The sequence below is a fragment of the Balaenoptera ricei genome, chromosome 6 (genome assembly GCF_028023285.1).
Source record: "Balaenoptera ricei isolate mBalRic1 chromosome 6, mBalRic1.hap2, whole genome shotgun sequence".
Classification (NCBI taxonomy): Eukaryota; Metazoa; Chordata; class Mammalia; order Artiodactyla; family Balaenopteridae; genus Balaenoptera; species Balaenoptera ricei.
In genome coordinates this window covers 34,284,441-34,305,405 of record NC_082644.1, presented here as the reverse complement: position 1 = coordinate 34,305,405, position 20,965 = coordinate 34,284,441, and the positions used below count along the sequence as shown (strand labels likewise).

The 20,965-nt window shown below is 37.6% G+C and overlaps 1 protein-coding gene across 1 annotated transcript in view; it reads right to left on the bottom strand.

The window, feature by feature from the left end:
• ZNF782 (zinc finger protein 782) overlaps nucleotides 1-17,328 on the bottom strand; it is a 61,370-nt gene extending 44,042 nt beyond the window's left edge. The window contains exons 1-5 of the mRNA XM_059924431.1: nucleotides 17,257-17,328; nucleotides 15,854-16,032; nucleotides 15,544-15,709; nucleotides 14,950-15,000; nucleotides 1,854-1,980 (exon numbers count right to left, since the gene is read on the bottom strand). Of these exons, the coding sequence (XP_059780414.1) occupies nucleotides 1,854-1,980; nucleotides 14,950-15,000; nucleotides 15,544-15,690 (325 nt within the window). The 5' untranslated portion in view covers nucleotides 15,691-15,709; nucleotides 15,854-16,032; nucleotides 17,257-17,328. The remainder of the gene's footprint in view (nucleotides 1-1,853; nucleotides 1,981-14,949; nucleotides 15,001-15,543; nucleotides 15,710-15,853; nucleotides 16,033-17,256) is intronic.
• Between the last annotated feature and the right edge of the window lie 3,637 nt (nucleotides 17,329-20,965).

Here is a 20,965-nt window from a genome sequence, read left to right as displayed (position 1 = left end):
TCCTTAAAAAACTAAAAATAGAGCTACCATATGATCTTGCAATCCCAATCCTGGGCATATATCCAGAGAAAACCATACTTCAAAAAGATACATGCACCCCAGTGTTCACTGCAGCAGATGAATGGATAAAGAAGTTGTGGTTTATATATATACCACACACACAACACACACACCCCTAATGGAATATTACTGAGTCATAAAAAAGAATGAAATCATGCCTTTGCAGCTACATGGATGGGCCTAGAGATTATCATGCTAAGTGAAGCCAGACAGAGAAAAAAAAATATCATATGATATTGTTTATATGTGGAATCAAAAAATAAAAGATACAAATGAACGTATTTCAAAACAGAAACAGACTCAAAGACATAGAAAACAAATTTATGGTTACCAAAGGGGAGAGGGATAAATTAGGATTAACATATACACACCCTTATGTATAAAACAGATAACCAGCAAGGACCTACTCTATAGCACTGAGAACTGTACTCGATATTTTGTAATAACCTATCAGGGAAAAGAATCTGAAAAAGAATATATATATATATATATATATATATATGTGTATATATATATATATATATACACACACACACACACACATACTTTGCTGTATACCTGAAACTAACATGATATTCTAAATCAACTATACTTCCATAAAAAAATAAGGTAAAGAAAATGGCACAGAGCTATTCACATACATTGTACCAATGCTTATATCCTTGTGTTGAGATTATATTATAGTTACGTAAGATACAACCATTAGGGGAAACTTGTGAAGAATACAATTATGCTAAATCCTGTGAATCTTAATTATGTTATATAAAAAGTTTTTTAAGTATATATTCAAACCAAAAACAACCTGAAAACATTTTCTTCTTAAAAAGGCAAGCCAGAGCTGGAGAATACAACATTTGCAAAACATATATCTGATAAAGATCTAAACTCCTTCAACTCAACAATAAGACCCAAACCAAAAAACTATACAAAAAAATGGGCAAAAGATTTCATGAGACACTTCATTAAAGGAGATTATGAATGCCTAAAAAGCACATGAAAAGAAGTTCAACACTGTTAATTACCAGAGAAATGCAAATTAAAATCCAATAAGATGCAACTAGAAATGTTGGTAATCCAAGAGCAATGATAACTCTCAGACATTGCTTACAGGCATGAAAAACAGTAGACCAAACTTGGGAACATTTGGCACTTTCTGAATAAGTTACATATAAACTTACCAGAAGACCCAGTAGTCCCACTCCTAGGTATTTACACAAGAAATGAAAACATATTGACACAAAAACTTATATGTGACTGTTCATAGAAGCTTTTTCATAACAGGCCCAAACTGGAAAAACACCCATGTGTCTATGAACTGAAAAGGATAACAAACTGTGGTATATGCACACAAAGGAATTCTACTAAGGATAAAAAGAATAAACCTGTGATACACACACACACACACACGAGTTTCAAAAGCATCATGCTAAATGAAAGAAGCCAGACAAAACACAGTATATACTTAACGAATTCATTTATATAAAATTCGAAAAAAGGAAAAGCTATTGAAATAGAAAACAGATCAGTGATTGCTTGGGGTCTGAGAAGTAGGAATGAAAGGAGGGGACTCACTGCAAAGGGGTACAAGGAATTTTGGGGGGATGATGAAAATATTCCAAATCATGACTTTGATGATGGTAATCTACTGTATAATCTTTTAAAACCTATTGACTTGTACACTGAAAAGTGCTAAATTTTCCATTTAATATTCCTCAACAAAAGTGATTAACATTTTAAAAGAGAAAAAACTGAATTTGCATTCCTGAGGAAGTCACATGGTAAGGTCTGCTCACCCACTGAGACGAGGTGGCTGTAGTTCTCCAACATCACATCTCTGTACAGGGTCCTCTGAGCAGAGTCCATCTGCCACCACTCCTCCTGGGTGAACTCCACAGTCACGTCCTTGAATGATACTGATGCCTGTTAACAACATATTTCTAATCAATCTGAGGGTTCAGAATCAGGACATGGAAAATATTTTTGAAAACTAACTCCTACTATGTTTACTGTTTATTTAATTTTTATTTTTTTAATTTTTATTTTATAGTGGACTATAGTTGATTTACAATGCTGTGTTAGTTTCAGGTGTGCAGCAAAGTGATTCAGTTATGCATATACATATATCTATTCTTTTTCAAATTCCTTTCCCATTTATGTTATTACAGAATATTGAGCAGAGTTCCCTGTGCTACACAGTAGGTTCTTGTTGGTTATCTATTTTAAATATACTAGTGTGTATATGTCAATCCCAAACTCCCAATTTATCCCTCCCTCCCCACCTTTCCATCCATGTTGCTGCAAATGGCATTATTTCATTCTTTTTAATGGCTGAGTAGTATTCCATTGTATATATATACCACATCTTCTTTATCAGTTCATCTGTTGATGGACATTTAGGTTGCTTCCAGGCCTTGGCTATTGTAAACAGTGCTGCAATGAACACTGGGGTGCATGTATACTTTCGAATCATGGTTTTCTCCAGATATATTTTTACTGTTTAGAGTTTAAAACAAAATACTATAAAAGATGACTAACTCTGCCTTTGCTCTATAGCAGGGTTTCTTCAATTTGGCACTACTGACACTCTGGACCAGATAATGCTATTTTTGTGGATGACTGTCCTGTGTATTTTAGAATATTTACCAGTATCCCTGTTTTCTACTGATTAGATATCAATAGCATTCCCAGTCATGACAACCAAAAATATCTCCAAATACTTCCAAATGCCTCCTGGGAAGCAAAATCACCCCTAGTTAGGAACCATCGCTCTATATGAACAGTGGACAATATCTTCAGCAACAAAACAAAATACCCAGTTTAAGAGATGATCTATACTAAGGCAAAGCAACAGAGATAAAGAATGGGAAATTAATACACAGAGATGCTGCACAAGCAAGTGGGTAGATGCTGATGCCATACACAGAGACTGGAAGAATAAGTAAGAATCAGAGGCTGGGTCACAGTGAGCAGATGTTGTTCAACTGCACTCAAAACACCCATGGAACATACAGATGGAATTATTTATTTCATCGTTGGCTGCAAGATTCTGGAATGGAGAAGGAAAATCTAAAATGAAAATAAGGATCTAGGAGACAGTCATTAAGATGGTAACTTAAGTCATCAGGGAAAAAGGGCTGGTTCAGAAAGGACATAGAAACTTTAGGAAAGAAAAGGACCAAGTACAAAATTCAAGGGAAGAGCAAAATTTAAAAGGCAGGTAGAAAGATAGGCCAGGAAGGCGGAGAAAGAATTTCGAAGTGGTAGAAAGAGAAAACAGAAAGATTAGAGTACCAGAAATTAAGAGACGAGAGAATTACAAGCAAAAATTATTTCTCTAGTTCAAAGGAATAAACTGAACACACACATTTACATCCCCTGCCTCCAAAAACACATTCAGGTAAAATAAAAAGGTTTTATAGCTATAAAAGTATGACAAAAGAGGAATTCAGAGAAACGTCCCAGCACAAGGCCTGAATATTGAACAAATTCTGGAAGACAGAGGGTAAGGTAGTATTGATTAAAAAAAATTAGAACAATATTGCCCACAATCTAATATAAATGTAGAAGTGGGCAAAAGGAGCAGGGCACTGGTGAGAGCCCAAAACGATGTCCAAGCTTAAACTGAAGAAACTGTGTAGTAGGAAAAATGATAAACAGAGTCAATTTCCTATTTGAATACAGGTGACATCATTTAAATGAGTGAGAAATGGCTAGATACAAATGTCATCAGAATAACTAGATGCCCATCTGGGAAAAGACTGATCTATACCTCACACCACAGAGAAGGATAAAATTAAAATGTATTTGAGATCTAACTGTAAAAAATAAAATCATACTCTAAAAGACTACACAGAGCAATTCTTTTATAAGGTCAGAGTGGGAAATGCCCAACTATGACTAAAAATCCAAAAAGCGTAAAAGAAAAAACTGCTAAACTTGACAACATAAAAAACAAATGCCTTCGAAAGACCCTGAATAGCCAAAGCAATTTTGAGAAAGAAGAACTGAGCTGGAGGTATCATGCTCCCTGACTTCAAACTATACTACAAAACTACAGTCATCAAAACACTATGATACTGGCACAAAAACAGACATACAGATTAATGGAACAGGATAGAAAGCCCAGAAATAAACCCACACACCTATGGTCAACTAATCTATGACAAAGGAGGCAAGAATATACAAGGAAGAAAAGACAGTCTCTTTAACAAGTGGTGCTGGGAAAACTGGACAGCTACATGTAAAATAATGAAATTAGAACATTCTCGGATTAACCAAGATGGCGGAGTAGAAGGACGTGCTCTCACTCCCTCTTGCGAGAGCACCAGAATCACAACTGGCTGCTGGACAATCATCGACAGGAAGACACTGGACTTCACCAAGGAGGATACCCCACGTCCAAGGACAGAGGAGAAGCCACAGTGAGATGGTAGGGGGGCGCAATCAGAGTAAAATCAAATCCTATAACTGCTGGGTGGGTGACTCACAGACTGGCGAACACTTAAACCACAGAAGTCCACCCACTGGAGTGAAGGTTCTGATCCCCACGTCAGGCTTCCCAACCTGGGGGTCTGGCAACGGGAGGAGGAATTCCTAGAGAATCAGACTTTGAAGCCTAGTGGGAATTGATTGCAGGACTTCGACAGGACTGGGGGAAACAGAGACCCCACTCTTGGACGGCACACACAAAGTAGTGTCCGCATCGGGACCCAGGGGAAGGAGCAGTGACCCTGGGGGAGACTGAACCAGACCTATCTGCTGGTGTTGGGGGGGTCTCCTGCAGAGGCAGGGGGTGGCTCGGTTTCACCGTGGGGACAAGGACACTGGCAGCAGAGGTTCTGGGAAGTGCTCCTTGGCATGAGCCCTCCCAGAGTCTGCCATTAACCCCACCAAAGAGCCCAGGTAGGCTCCAGTGCTGGGTTGCCTCAGGCAAAACAACCAACAGGGAGGGAACCCAGCCCCACCCATCAACAGTCAAGTGGATTAAAGTTTTACAGAGCTCTGACTGCCACAGCAACAGTCAGCTCTACCCACCACCAGAGCCTCCAATCAAGCCTCTTAGATAGCCTCAACCACCAGAGGGCAGAGAGCAGAAGCAAGAAGAACTACAATCCTGCAGCCTGTGGACCAAAAACCACAGTTACAGAAAGATAGACAAGATGAAAAGGCAGAGGGCTATATACCAGATGAAGGAACAAGAAAAAAACCCAGAAAAACAACTAAATGAAGTGGAGATAGGCAACCTTCCAGAAAAAGAATTCAGAATAATGATAGTGAAGATGATCCAGGACCTCGGAATAAGAATGGAGACAAAGATTGAGAAGATGCAAGAAATGATTAACAAAGACCTAGAAGAATTAAAGAACAAACAAACAGAGATGACCAATACAATAACTGAAATAAAAACTACACTAGAAGGAATCAATAGCAGAATAACTGAGGCAGAAGAAGGGATAAGTGACCTGGAAGACACAATGGTGGAATTCACTGCTGCGGAACAGACTAAAGAAAAAAGAATGAAAAGAAATGAAGACAGCCTAAGAGACATCTGGGACAACATTAAACGCAACAACATTCGCATTATAGGGGTCCCAGAAGGAGAAGAGAGAGAGAAAGGACCAGAGAAAATATTTGAAGAGATTATAGTCGAAAACTTCCCTAACATGGGAAAGGAATTAGCCACCCAAGTCCAGGAAGCGCAGAGAGTCCCATACAGGATAAACCCAAGGAGAAACACACCGAGACACACAGTAATCAAAGTGGCAAAAATTAAAGACAAAGAAAAATTATTGAAAGCAGCAAGGGAAAAACGACAAATAACATACAAGGGAACTCCCATAAGGTTAACAGCTGATTTCTCAGCAGAAACTCTGCAAGCCAGAAGGGAGTGGCATGATATACTTAAAGTGATGAAAGGGAAGAACCTACAACCAAGATTACTCTACCCGGCAAGGATCTCATTTAGATTTGATGGAGAAATCAAAAGCTTTACAGACACGCAAAAGCTAAGAGAATTCAGCACCACCAAACCACCTCTACAACAAATGCTAAAGGAACTTCTCTAAGTGGGAAACACAAGAGAAGAAAAGGACCTACAAAAACAAACCCAAAACAATTAAGAAAATGGTCATAGGAACATACATATCGATAATTACCTTAAATGTGAATGGATTAAATGCTCCAACCAAAAGACACAGGCTTGCTGAACGGATACAAAATCAAGACCCATATATATGCTGTCTACAAGAGACCCACTTTAGACCTAGGGACACATACAGACAAAGTGAGGGGATGGAAAAAGATATTCCATGCAAATGGAAATCAAAAGAAAGCTGGAGTAGCTATACTCATATCAGATAAAATAGACTTTAAAATACAGAATGTTACAAGAGACAAGGAAGGACACTACATAATGAACAAGGGATCAATCCAAGAAGAAGATATAACAATTATAAATGTATATGCACCCAACATAGGACACCTCAATACATAAGGCAACTGCTAACAGCTATAAAAGAGCAAATCGACAGTAACACAATAATAGTGGGGGACTTTAACACCTCACTTACACCAATGGACAGATCATCCAAAATGAAAATAAATAAGGAAACACAAGCTTTAAAAGACACAATACACCAGATAGATTTAATTGATATTTATAGGACATTCCATCCAAAAACAGCAGATTACACGTTCTTCTCAAGTGCGCACGAAACATTCTCCAGGATAGATCACATCTTGGGTCACAAATCAAGCCTCAGTAAATTTAAGAAAATTGAAATCATATCAAGCATCTTTTCTGACCACAACGCTATGAGATTAGAAATGAATTACAGGGAAAAAAACGTCAAAAAGACAAACACATGGAGGCTAAACAATACGTTACTAAATAACCAAGAGATCACTGAAGAAATCAAAGAGGAAATCAAAAAATACCTAGAGACAAATGACAATGAAAACACGATGACCCAAAACCTATGGGATGCAGCAAAAGCAGTTCTAAGAGGGAAGTTTATAGCTATACAAGCCTACCTAAAGAAACAAGAAAAATCTCAAGTAAACAATCTAACCTTACACCTAAAGAAACTAGAGAAAGAAGAACAAACAAAACCCAAAGTTAGCAGAAGGAAAGAAATCATAAAGATCAGAGCAGAAATAAATGAAATAGAAACAAAGAAAACAATAGCAAAGATCAATAAAACTAAAAGCTGGTTCTTTGAGAAGATAAACAAAATTGAAAGACCATTAGCCAGACTCATCAAGAAAAAGAGGGAGAGGACTCAAATCAATAAAATCAGAAATGAAAAAGGAGAAGTTACAACAGACACCACAGAAATACAAAGCATCCTAAGAGACTACTACAAGCAACTTTATGCCAATAAAATAGACAACCTGGAAGAAATGGACAAATTCTTAGAAAGCTATAAGCTTCCAAGACTGAACCAGGAAGAAACAGAAAATATGAACAGACCAATCACAAGTAATGAAATTGAAACTGTGATTAAAAATCTTCCAACAAACAAAAGTCCAGGACCAGATGGCTTCACAGGTGAATTCTATCAAACATTTAGAGAAGAGCTAACACCTATCCTTCTCAAACTCTTCCAAAAAATTGCAGAGGAAGGAACACTCCCAAACTCATTCTATGAGGCCACCATCACCCTGATACCAAAACCAGACAAAGACACGACAAAAAAAGAAAATTACAGACGAATATCACTGATGAATATAGATTCAAAAATCCTCAATAAAATACTAGCAAACAGAATCCAACAACACATTAAAGGATCATACACCACGATCAAGTGGGATTTATCCCAGGGATGCAAGGATTCTTCAATATACGCAAATCAATCAATGTGATACACCATATTAACAAATTGAAGAATAAAAACCATATGATCATCTCAATAGATGCAGAAAAACCTTTTGACAAAATTCAACACCCATTTATGATAAACACTCTCCAGAGAGTGGGCAGAGAGGGAACCTACCTCAACATAATAAAGGCCATATATGACAAACCCACAGCAAACATCATTCTCAATGGTGAAAAACTGAAAGCATTTCCTCTAAGATCAGGAACGAGACAAGGATGTCCACTCTCACCACTATTATTCAACATAGTTCTGGAAGTCCTAGTCACGGCAATCAGAGAAGAAAAAGAAATAAAAGGAATACAAATTGGAAAAGAAGAAGTAAAACTGTCACTGTTTGCGGATGACATGATACTATACATAGAGAATCCTAAACCTGCCACCAGAAAACTGCTAGAGCTAATTAATGAATATGGTAAAGTTGCAGGATACAAAACTAATGCACAGAAATCTCTTGCATTCCTATACACTAATGATGAAAAATCTGAAAGAGAAATTATGGAAACACTCCCATTAACCATTGCAACAAAAAGAATAAAATACCTAGGAATAAACCTAGCTAGGGAGACAAAACACCTGTATGCAGAAAACTAAAAGACACTGATGAAAGAAATTAAAGATGATACCAACAGATGGAGAGATAAACCATGTTCTTGGATTGGAAGAATCAACATTGTGAAAATGACTTTACTACCCAAAGCAATCTACAGATTCAATGCAATCCCTATCAAATTACCAATGGCATTTTTTACGGAGCTAGAACAAATCATCTTAAAATTTGTATGGAGACACAAAAGACCCCGAATAGCCAAAGCAGTCTTGAGGGAAAAAAATGGAGCTGAAGGAATCAGACTCCCTGACTTCACACTATACTACAAAGCTACAGTAAGCAAGACAATATGGTACTGGCACAAAAACAGAAACATAGATCAATGGAACAAGATAGAAAGCCCAGGGATAAACCCACGCACCTATGGTCAACTAATCTATGACAAAGAAGGCAAAGATATACAATGGAGAAAAGACAGTCTCTTCAATAAGTGGTGCTGGGAAAACTGGACAGCTACATGTAAAAGAATGAAATTAGAATACTCCCTAACACCATACACAAAAATAAACTCAAAATGGATTAGAGACCTAAATGTAAGACTGGACACTATAAAACTCTTAGAGGAAAACATAGGAAGAACACTCTTTGATATAAATCACAGCAAGATCTTTTTTGATCCACCTCCTACAGTAATGGAAATAAAAACAAAAATAAACAAATGGGACCTAATGAAACTTCAAAGCTTTTGCACAGCAAAGGAAACCATAAACAAGATGAAAAGACAACTCTCAGAATGGGAGAAAATTTTTGCAAATGAATCAACAGACAAAGGATTAATCTCCAAAATATATAAACAGCTCATTCAGCTCAATATTAAAGAAACAAACACCCCAATCCAAAAATGGGCAGAAGACCTAAATAGACATTTCTCCAAAGAAGACATACAGACAGCCATGGAGCACATGAAAAGCTGCTCAACATCACTAATTATTAGAGAAATGCAAATCAAAACTACAATGAGGTAACCTCACACCAGTTAGAATGGGCATCATCAGAAAATCTATAAACAACAAATGCTGGAGAGGGTGTGGAGAAAAGGGAACCCTCTTGCACTGTTGGTGGGAATGTAAATTGATACAGCCACTATGGAGAACAACATGGAGGTTCCTTAAAAAACTAAAAATAGAATTACCATATGACCCAGCAATCCCACTACTGGGCATATACCCAGAGAAAACCGTAATTCAAAAAGACACATGCACCCGAATGTTCATTTACAATAGCCAGGTCATGGAAGCAACCTAAATGCCCATCAACAGAAGAATGGATAAAGAAGTTGTGGTACATATATACAATGGAATATTACTCAGCCATAAAAAGGAATGAAATTGAGTCATTTGTTGAGACGTGGATGGATCTAGAGACTGTCATACAGAGTGAAGTAAGTCAGAAAGAGAAAAACAAATATCGTATATTAACGCATGTATGTGGAACCTAGAAAAATGGTACAGATGAGCCAGTTTGCAGGGCAGAAGTTGAGACACAGATGTAGAGAACGGGCATATGGACACCAAGGGGGGGAAACTGCGGTGGGGTGGGGATGGTGGTGTGCTGAATTGGGCAATTGGGATTGACATGTATACACTGATGTGCATAAAATTGATGACTAATAAGAACCTGCAGTATAAAAAAACAAACAAAACAACTAATACTAAACTTTCATTGGGTTATGTGTATGGAAATATGTTAATATAAATGTTTCAGGCATTACATGAAATTTGTAAAAATCTTATATGTTCTCGTATAATGTTATAAGTAATAATCCTAGTTATTACTTTAAAATGTATATCTCAGAAATAACTAATTTTCTTGTCAACTGCATTATTATGAACTTTCATCAAATCTTTAACTGTGGTCATTTTTAAGTCTTTTGTCATTTACAGACAGTTTTGTGTGTACTCTGATGCTTTTGCAAATATGTTCCTATAAAAGGGTTTCATCTTCAAGAAATTCATGGAAAAGACTCTGACAAGTACAGGTTTCTGGTAACTGACTGTACTGCTGAACTGAATGAATAAGCATTTTCAGAACTCTTAATGAACAACTGATGAACTCATAAAAGTGCTAACAAAAGATCAAGATGAAAAAAAAAATTAATTACATGGGACTGAGTGAACTGATGAGGATGAGTATAATTTTTGTGACTTTCTGTCTGAATTTAAAAAAGAAAAAATCCCACAAGGACTCAGAGGCAAATAATATACAAATCAATTTTCACTGTAAAGTAAAGGAGCTGTTACAGTGGAGGATTACTGGACTGAATGTCAATATTATGACATAGTATGAGTGTGTTTCATGTTTGGTAATTGCAATCATTGTTGCTTTTGTTGTGGTCATCCAAAAAAAAAAAGAGGGGTGGGATAGGGAGGATGGGAGGGAGGCTTGAGAGGGAGGGGACATGGGGACATGTGTAGGCATATGGCTGATTCGCTTTGTTGTGCAACAGAAACTAACAGAGTATTGTGAAGCAATTATACTCCAATAAAGATCTACTAAAAAAAAAAAAAAAAAGAACATTCTCTAACACCATATACAAAAATAAAATAAATTAAAGATCTAAATGTAAGACCAGATACTATAAAACTCCTAGAGGAAAACACAGGCAGAACACTCTTTGACATAAATCACAGCAATATTTTTCTGGATCTGTCTCCTACAGTAATGGAAATAAAAACAAAAATAAACAAATAGGATCTAACTAAACTTAAGAGCTTTTGCACAGCATAGGAAACCATAAACAAAATGAAAAGACAACCTACAGACTGGGAGAAAATATTTGCAAATGATACTACTGACAAGGGATTAATTTCGAAAATATACAAACAGCTCAAACCAAACAACCTAACCAAAAAATGGGCAGAAGACCTAAACAGACATTTCTCCAAAGAAGACATACAGATGGCTAACAGGCATATGAAAAGATGCTCAATATCACTAATTATTAGAGAAATGCAAATCAAAACTACAATGAGGTATCACCTCACACCAGTCAGAACGGCTATCATCAAAATATCTACAAATAACAAATGCTGGAGAGGATGTGGAGAAAAGGGAACCCTCCTACACTGTTGGTGGGAATGTAAATTGGTGCAGCCACTATGGAGAACAGTATGGAGGTTCCTTAAAAAACTAAAAATAGAGCTCCCATATGATCTTGCAATCCCAATCCTGGGCATATATCTGGAGAAAACCATACTTCGAAAAGATACATGCACCCCAATGTTCACTGCAGCATTTTACAATAGCCAAGACATGGAAGCAACCTAAATTTCCATCAATTGATGAATGGATAAAGATGTGTTGTGTATATATCTATATACATGCAATGGAATATTACTCAGCCACAAAAAAGAATGAAATCATGCCATTTGCAGCAACATGGATGGACTTAGAGATTATCATATTAAGAAACAGAAAGACAAATATTATATGATATCACTTATATGTGTAATCTAAAAAGATGATACAAATGAACTTACTTACAGAAGAGATATAAACTCAAAGACGTAGAAAACAACTTATGGTTATCAAAGGGCAAAGGGGGGGAGGGATAAATTAGGAATTTGGGATTAGCATATACACACCACAATATATAAAACAGATAAACAACAAGGACCTACTGTATAGCACAGGGAGCTATACTCAGTATCGTGTAATAACCTATAATGGAAAAGAATCTGATAAAGAATATATATACCATATATATATGTAGATGTATATACATTTGTATAACTGAATCACTTTGCTGTATACCTGAAACTAATACAACATTGAAAATCAACTATATTTCAATACTTTTTTTTTAAATGCCAAAAAAAGTTCACCACAGTTAAAAACAGGAACAAGTGCCTTTATGGCAAAAATTAAGAAAACATGAGCAAGGCAAAAATAAGAAAAACTAGGAAAATTGTGCAACTTATGTCACTGAAAAATAGCTATAAAGATATACTGGATATATTAATTAAAATCAGCACATCAACAGGAAAACAGTAAGAAATAAACAGTTCAATAAAAAAGAAATATAGATGAATTACAAACAAAAAAGATGTTCCACCTCACTCATGAGAAGAGGCAAGTCTGTAAAACTAAACTTGAGTTATCATTTTTAATCACTTAGTAAAAATTCAAAAAGTTTGATGGCACCCTCTATTTGTAAGGTTGTGGAGAAGAAACACACACTCCTAGACTGTTGGCTCTACCTTAAATTACCTCCAGAATCCGACCATTTGAAAGCAACTAACACCCTTAAATGATCATCATTTATTGCTAGGATTACAGAAATAGCCTCCTATATTGTTCCTGCTTTCACTACTACCCCACTAGAGTTTATCTTCAAAATGTAGAGTTATTCTTTTAGACTGTAAGTCAAAACTATCCTTTTGACTCAAAAGAATAAAAATGAAAACCCTCAAAACCCCCCCATTGAGAGAGATAATGTGTTAATGTATTGGAAGGCATTTTGATCAAGATGTTAATTCTCCCCAAATTGATCTATATTACAGATTCTATAGAGTCAGTGCAGTCAAAATCAAAATCTCAGCAGGCTTTCCTGAGATAGACAAGCCAATTTTCAAAACTTTCTATAGAGAAGCAAAGTACCTAGAATCTCCAAAACACTCCCAAAAAAGAACCAAGTTGGAAGACACATATTATCTGATTTCAAGAGTTACTATAAAGAGACACTCATCAAAGCAACGTGGTATTAGCAAAAGGATTAAGGTCATCAGATGTGAACAGAGTCCACATAGATATAGAGAATAGACTTGTGGTTGCCAAGGGAGAGGAGGGGTGGGGGGCAGAAGGATTGGGAGTTTGAGATTAGCAGATGCAAGCTTTATATATAGGATGGATAAATAACAAGGTCCTACTGTATAGCACAGGGTACTATATTCAATATCCTGTGATAAACCATAATGAAAATACAAAAAAGAATGTATATATATGTTTAACTCTGTCACTTTGCTGTACAGCAGAAATTAACACAACATTGTAAATCAACTATACTTCAAGAAAATTTTTAAAAAAATAAAAAAAAGAAGTGAACAGAATCCAGAAACAGACCCAAACATAGGTTGCTAGTTGATTTCCCTCAGAGGTGCCAATGCAATTCAATGGAGAAAGGATATTCTTGTCAACAAATGGTGCTGACAGGTGGGTATGCAAAGGTAGAAAGCACAAACATGGCAAGTGCACGTTCCTCTACTCCCAATTCCTCTACTCTATTCTGCCAGCACAGAATACTAAGACCCTCAGACACAGAAATTCTTAGTTTTAGATTGGGCCAACGAGAACATACTTTGTCCTTTTCTGATTGGCAAGCTTTATACTGAAATAAAATTTTAAAGTTGATCAAAAAAGGAAATTATTGATATAACAAAGATTTTGAAATCCTAAGAGAATACTATCAACAAGCTCATGAAAATACATTTAAAAACATAAATAGAGACTTCATTGGTGGTCTAGTGGGTAAGACTCTGCGCTCCCAATGCAAGGGGCCCAGGTTCAATCCCTGGTTGGGGAACTAGATCCCGCATGCATGCCACAACTAAGAGTCTGCATGCCACAACTAAAGATCCTGCATGCCACAACAAAGATCCAGCGTGTCACAACTAAGACCCCTCGCAGCCAAAATTAAAAAATAAATAAATAAAAACGAACAATTTTCTATGAAAACGTAATGAGGAAAGTTACACTAAAAAGAAAAATACAAATCCATCATAGACTTATGACCAATAAATTAATCAAAATCTTCAAGCAAAAAGTCTTCATAAGGCCCTAATTTATAGGTGAGTTTCACAAAATCTACATGTAACACAATTTTCTCATCTAAATTATTATTAAAGAAAAGGAGCAGGAAAATGTCCCATTTCCTTTTATGAGACTATGACCATGATACTATAATTGGACACAGAAACAAGAAAGTATAGTCTAATCCAACTTGTGGATACAAAAATAAAAATCCTAAATACAGTATTAGTAAAAAGTCCTAGGAAGATATGTAAGAAGCAACTTACCACACTTATTAGCAATTAGGGTCTACACAGGGATTTAAGTTAACATTAGAAAATCCATTACACTGTTTACAGTATTTATAGATTAAAGGAAATAAGCTATAGCTTTGCTCCAATAGATACACAAAATATAATCAATGTAATTTAATGCACATTCATGACTAATGTGAAATCTTAGCAAACTGATACCTGGAGGCAACCTTCTTACCCTGAGAAAGGTAACCTACCAAAAGCTGACAGCAAACATCACAATTAATAGTAAAACAGTGTATATTATCCCTCAAGATTGACTTGGTCTATTTTTATTTCTCCTTTTCCATTTAATGAATGGATGCTTCTTAACCTTGTAAATCCATAAAAATGCAAAATGGGGAAAGAATAAAGAGCTCACCTGAGGTATGTTCATTTTCTGCTCTTGGGAGAGTAGAGAACTGTGGTTCAGCTGAGGGGACAGAAAGATGGGTGTCATGAGACATAACCTGTCTTATAGCTCCTAGATTCACCCCCCAAAATCTCAGCACCCTAGTTGGGGATCAGCTTCCTTATAGGCATAGGGCCCTCTTGGCCTTGAAAAGGCACTAGAGTGATCACGTACAGGTGGCACCACCTGTCTTTGTGTGACTCTGAGATAACCATGAGGATTAAATCTGCAGTTTTTAACTGAGTGAATGTAAACTTTTCTCAATCGTTTTAAAAATAATGCATGTGTCCTAACACAAGTAAATAAAAACAACAGAAGATTAGCTGAATTAAATACACCAAAGGATAAGACACTATACTTTCATTAAAATTAACTTAGCAGAACAATACTCAGTATGCATCATTTATCTATTTTTCTTATTAATATTATTTACCCGCTGGTATAAACAATCTACAGAAAGCCTAATAAAAGAGATGGGATGCCTTAAGGCAGGAAATTTTAATTGTTTCAGCCGTGATATATTTGTCAAAAGGCTCTTTTGATAAGATGCTTTTGGTGACCTACCTGTGAGAGGGCGAAGTGCACTGTTTTCCTCCTGATTCTGTCACAAACAAACTGGGTTTCCCTGGACAAGTCACTGAACTTTTCAGGTCCGATGTCTTTAAAGATTTCAAGAGAGTTAGAAATAGATGACCTTGGAAAACCCTTCATATATCATCATTCTGGGATCCTGTGAGGTCAGCATACCACTAGTGTCACATGTGGTGATAGACACATGTGACAGCAACACAGCATCTTTGGGGGCGGGCATTTAAGGGGAGTGGAGACAGCATTTCCTCCCTCTGCCTAGTTATCCCTTACCCCCGGACCTCACCCTCACAAGCTCTCCAACAAAATGGCCTTTCCTGAACAGCCTGCCCCTGGACCAGTTCAGCTCACTTTGCTCTCCTCAGGCTGGCCCAAACCCCCCACTGTCACATAGTCTGGTGGCTTCTGGAGGTGTGGTCATCACCAAGACTGGCTCATTCTGAGCAGGGAGATTAAGAACAGCTTCTGGAAAAAAAAAAAAAAAAGAACAGCTTCTGATCTTGCAAATCTAGGATCTGCTCCTTTCTGGGCTCTTCTGTCTCTGCTCTGAGGCTCTGGAACGAGGTCTAAGGTCATAGGGGTGCTCTCTTCCAGGTAAGACTCCTGTTAACAGAGACTCCCTGTTAACAGAGACTCCCTGCTTCCTACTTCACAAGGGTCACTTTGTTTCAAGGTAACTGGGACGTGGATCCAAGAAACAATTCATTTTAGGAGCAAAAGCCTAATTTTTGGAATTCATTATAATACCAGACTTAAAAGACAGCCTGACAATGCAGAAGGGGCCAGGGACCTCTGTCTGCCCCAAGTGACCTGAAGAGACACTAGAAATCCCAGAATACATTTTGACACATGGTAGGATTCCATCTACATTCACTTTCCCTTATACTTCTGGGAATCAGGGACAGGCCTCTTCGCTAAGTGCCGTGAAGGCTACAATGACGGTATTAGGTAGGTGTGATATTTAGACAAAGCCTGAGGCTGTAAGTAAAGCACACCTGCCCTTGAATCTAAACTCCCTCACTACTAGCTTGTGACCTGACCACACCGTTCCACCAACCTGAGCCTCGGTTTTTGTTAAAGTGGTTGTGAGATAACATAAAGCCGTCCAAGGAAAAGAATAAAGTGTCTTCCAACTATAATAGCAGTTGTCACTTACTCAGTGCTCAGTATCTGGCACTTGTCTAAATGCTTTACAAGTGAAGACTTAGATCTAAGTTTCAAAACAACGCCATGAAACAGTCATCATTAGTATCACTTTCATATGAAATACCTCTTACCCAGGTTCCTTCTGTAACCCTGCTTACAGGTGACAGACCTGTAATTTACCCGGGTCCTTCTGCTCCAGAGCTGGGGCGCTCATCGCAGACCCCTGGCCACCGTCAGCACTATAAATTCACTTTCCCCCCTGCCGCCGACATGGGCTTTTTTTCCCCTGTCGGGCTGCAGGCGGGGCCGAGCACACGGTCCCCACACACCCAGGCCTACACTGAGCACCTGCTCTTAACCGGACCAGCCCGACCTGCACCCCGGGAGCCCGAGGGCCGGGGTCACCCCCTACCGGCCTTCCCTAGGCTGAGGGGCCCGCCCGGGCGCATACACCGGCGTTGGTGGGAGGGAGTCCCAAAGATTTTCCGCTTCCATCCCTAGGCACAAATGCACCCCTCTCAGCTGGTCCCCCCGCACTCTCACCCCAGGTGCGCACCCTTCACTTTCCGAGCCGATTCCCAGGCTCCCAAACCTCTTCCCTGAAGTCCAGAGAAGACGAGGGAGGAGGCGGGGATACAGCCGCACACGCGCAGAAGCAGCCCAGAAGCCCCTTCCCAGAGTGCCGCGCGGTAAAACAGAAGGATTCAAGACTACATTTCCCATAGACCTCCGCGTCCACTGCTGCGGTCACTCTTTAGGCATTTACGCATTCTAGAAAGCTGAAGGGCGATGTCTTAAAAGTATCCTGCTGAGCCTCTCAAGGATCCTGAAGAGAACGGGTTAAATATCAACTTAAATGCCAGATGCAAAGGGTGGTCCTCTATTGGCTCCCAATTGAAATAGCAGTTTTTTCATAAGTCATTTGGAGACAGTTGGGGAAACTTGAATATGGACTGGATATTGAAAATGTTAAAATTACCATTACATAGGTAAAGTGTGAAAAAATTTTGAGTTACGTAAGAAAATTGGTTTTGTAAAAAACAAAGGCAGGACGATTGAGGTATTTAGGATTGAAATTATATAGCTGTAAAATTATAATTTTGTAATTTTTCAATTGGGACCTCTACACTGTTTCTATACAGCCAACAGACCCATTAACCCCTAAGCCCCGTGCTGGCACCCCTGGAGCCCAGTGTGGAGGTTCTACTGGAGGTCAAGGCAGTGCTGCAGGTATAGATGTATTGATATATAAGGAAGCTGTTAGTTTTTATGAATCAACATTGTTTTCGGATGAATTCTATTATTGTTTCAACAAATTTTGTTAATTAAATTACGTTGATCTTGGATTTCTGTGCACATAACAAGTTTGCTTGCTTTTTTCTAACATACGTAATTCTTTGTCATTCTTTAATAAATTACAAATAACAGCATTAAAATGCTGGTCAAACTGTATTAAATCAATATTACATTAAATCAATCATAATAGACTTTAACATAAATTTCACTAACAGAAAGAAAGTGGTCACTACATATGTTCATGGAACAAATATTTATTGAAAACTTGCTGTGCGATAGACATCATTCTAGATGCTGGGATAACAACATCAGGTAAAAGATATTAAATTCCCTATCCCCATGGAGTTTATGATCAGGGTTGTTGTCAGGGTCACCTAAAAAAACACGTGTCAGTTGTCAAGAAACAAAAGGACACTTGAGTTTAATAAACGGGGGCTCCAAAAACATGGGTAGGGTTGGTGAAGCATCCTGTAACTGATGATGGTAGGGAACCATTAGCACCACCAGGCTTATAGTGAGGGTAAGTAATATTACCAGAGGCTGGCAGAAAAGGCTACACTTATGAGAGCTGTGGCCTTAGGAAGAGAAACATTGTAATGGCCATTACATGGCTCTGCACAGCCAGCCAAAGTTATAAATACACAAACCTCACTTGTTTTCTTCCCTCTAATGTTCTATCCTCTCTTAAGCATTTATAAACCCTATTCAGTACCTATTCCTAGAACTTCATCCACATCTGTCTCATCCAGACATCTTATTCCAGTCTTATTCTTGTCTAGCCCCCTTCTACCCGTCAACTCATTGAGCTTTGGACATGAATCAGTATAAATCTAAACTCAGGACACAGCTCTTCTTCACAAAGTGAACTACTAAATATACCTCCTTAAAATTTGCCCCTGGGAAGATTTCTTATCACCACACATTTGAGAACCACTCCTAAGTGAGACTGTAATTGCAGTAGCCATAACTTCCAATGATGCTACCATACATTGTAGATCCAGTTTGAAGGAGATTCAACTGGTAGATGGCACAGGTCTCCCTTAGGGACTTTTGGGGAATGATTAATTGTATATACTTGTGACTAAGTTACAAGAAATTTTGTCAAAAGGACCCAGTCTCTCCTTTACTTGAAGCCTCCTGTCTATAAAGTAGGATGTATCAAGGACTGAGAAAGAGGATCTGAATCCCTGTTATGATGACTTGTGTTTTCTGCCCACAGACACAGAATTTCATATATTATAGGTATATATGTCAAGAAGTATCTTTGTAGGGTGCCCATCTATTCTATTTCACAGACTTCATTATTGAAGAGCCACCACCACAGATGTCTTCAGGTTACCACAAAAGATGGCTGCACGTCAAAAAAACTCAGAGAGTTTTAAAAAATATTTATCAGGATCTCATTAGAGAAATACATATTTCATTGGTATGAAATGCAGCATGGGCTGCTCCTGAGTCCATCGTGGGTATACTCATATTGATAAATTTGCCCCTATCTGAACATAATTCATCCCTCCTGGTTTAATACTCTAAGGATCCACCCAAATATATGCGACCAAGTTTCTGCTTGTACTACTGAGCAAGATCATTTTTTAAACATTGAAGTATAGTTGATTTACAATATTATATTAGTTTCAGGTATACAACATAGTGATTCGATATTTTTATAGATTATACTCCATTTAAAGTTATAAAATATTGGCTATATTCCCTGTGCTATACATTACAACATTGTATCTTATTTATTTTATATCTAGTAGTTTGTACGTCTTAATCCCCTTCTCCTACATTGCCCCTCTGCTACACCTCTCCCATTAGTAACCACTGGTTAGTTCTCTGTATCTGTGAGTCTGTTTCTGTTTTGTTATAGTCATTCGTTTACTTTTTAAAATTCCACGTATAAGTGAAAACACACAGTATTCGTCTTTCTCTGTATGACTTATTTCACTAAGCATAATACCCTCCAGGTCCATTCATGTTGTTGCAAATGGCAAAATTTCATTCTTTTTTATGGCTGAGTAGTATTCCATTGTATATATACCACATCTTCTTTATCCATTCATCTGTTGGTGGACACTTAGGTTGCTTCCATATCTTGGCTATTGTAAATAACGCTGCTATGAACATGGGGGTGCACATACCTTTTCAAATTAGTGTTTTCATTTTTTTTCAGACACATATCCAGGAGCAGAATTGTTGGATCATACAGTAGCTCTGTTTTTATTTTTTTGAGGAACAGCCATACTGTTTTCCATAGTTACTGTACCAATTTACATTCTCATCAACAGTGTATGAGGGTTCCCTTATCTCCGTATCCTTGCCAACATTTATTATATGTTATCTTTTTGATGATAGTTATTTAGACAGGTGTGAGGTAATATCTCATGGTGATTGATTTGCATTTATTAGTGATGCTGAGCATTTTTTCATGTGCCTGTTGGCCATCTGTGTCTTCTTTGGAAAAATGTCTATTCAGGTCTTCTGCCCATTTTAAAATAGGGCTTTTCTTTTTATGTTGAGTTGTATGAACTCTATATTAACCCTTTACTAGAAATATAATTTGCAAATACCTTCTCTCATTCAGTAGGTTGCCTTTTTGTTCTGTTGATGGTTTCTTTCTCTGTTCAAAAGCCTTTAAGTTTGATTAGGTCCCATTTTTGCTTTTGTTTCCTTTGCTTTAGGAGACAGATCAAAAAAATATATTGCTAAGACTTATCTTAAAGAGTGTACTTCTGACGTTTTCTTCTAGGAGTGTTATGATTTCCAGTCCTATGTTTAGGTCTTTAATCAGTTTTGAGTTTATTTTTGTATATGGTGTGAGAAAATGTTCTAATGTCAATATTTACATGTAGCTGTCCAGTTTTCCCAGCACCACTTATTGAAGAGACTGTCTTTTCCCCATTGTATATTTTTGCCTCCTTTGTCATAGAATAATTGACCTTAAGTGCGTGGGTTT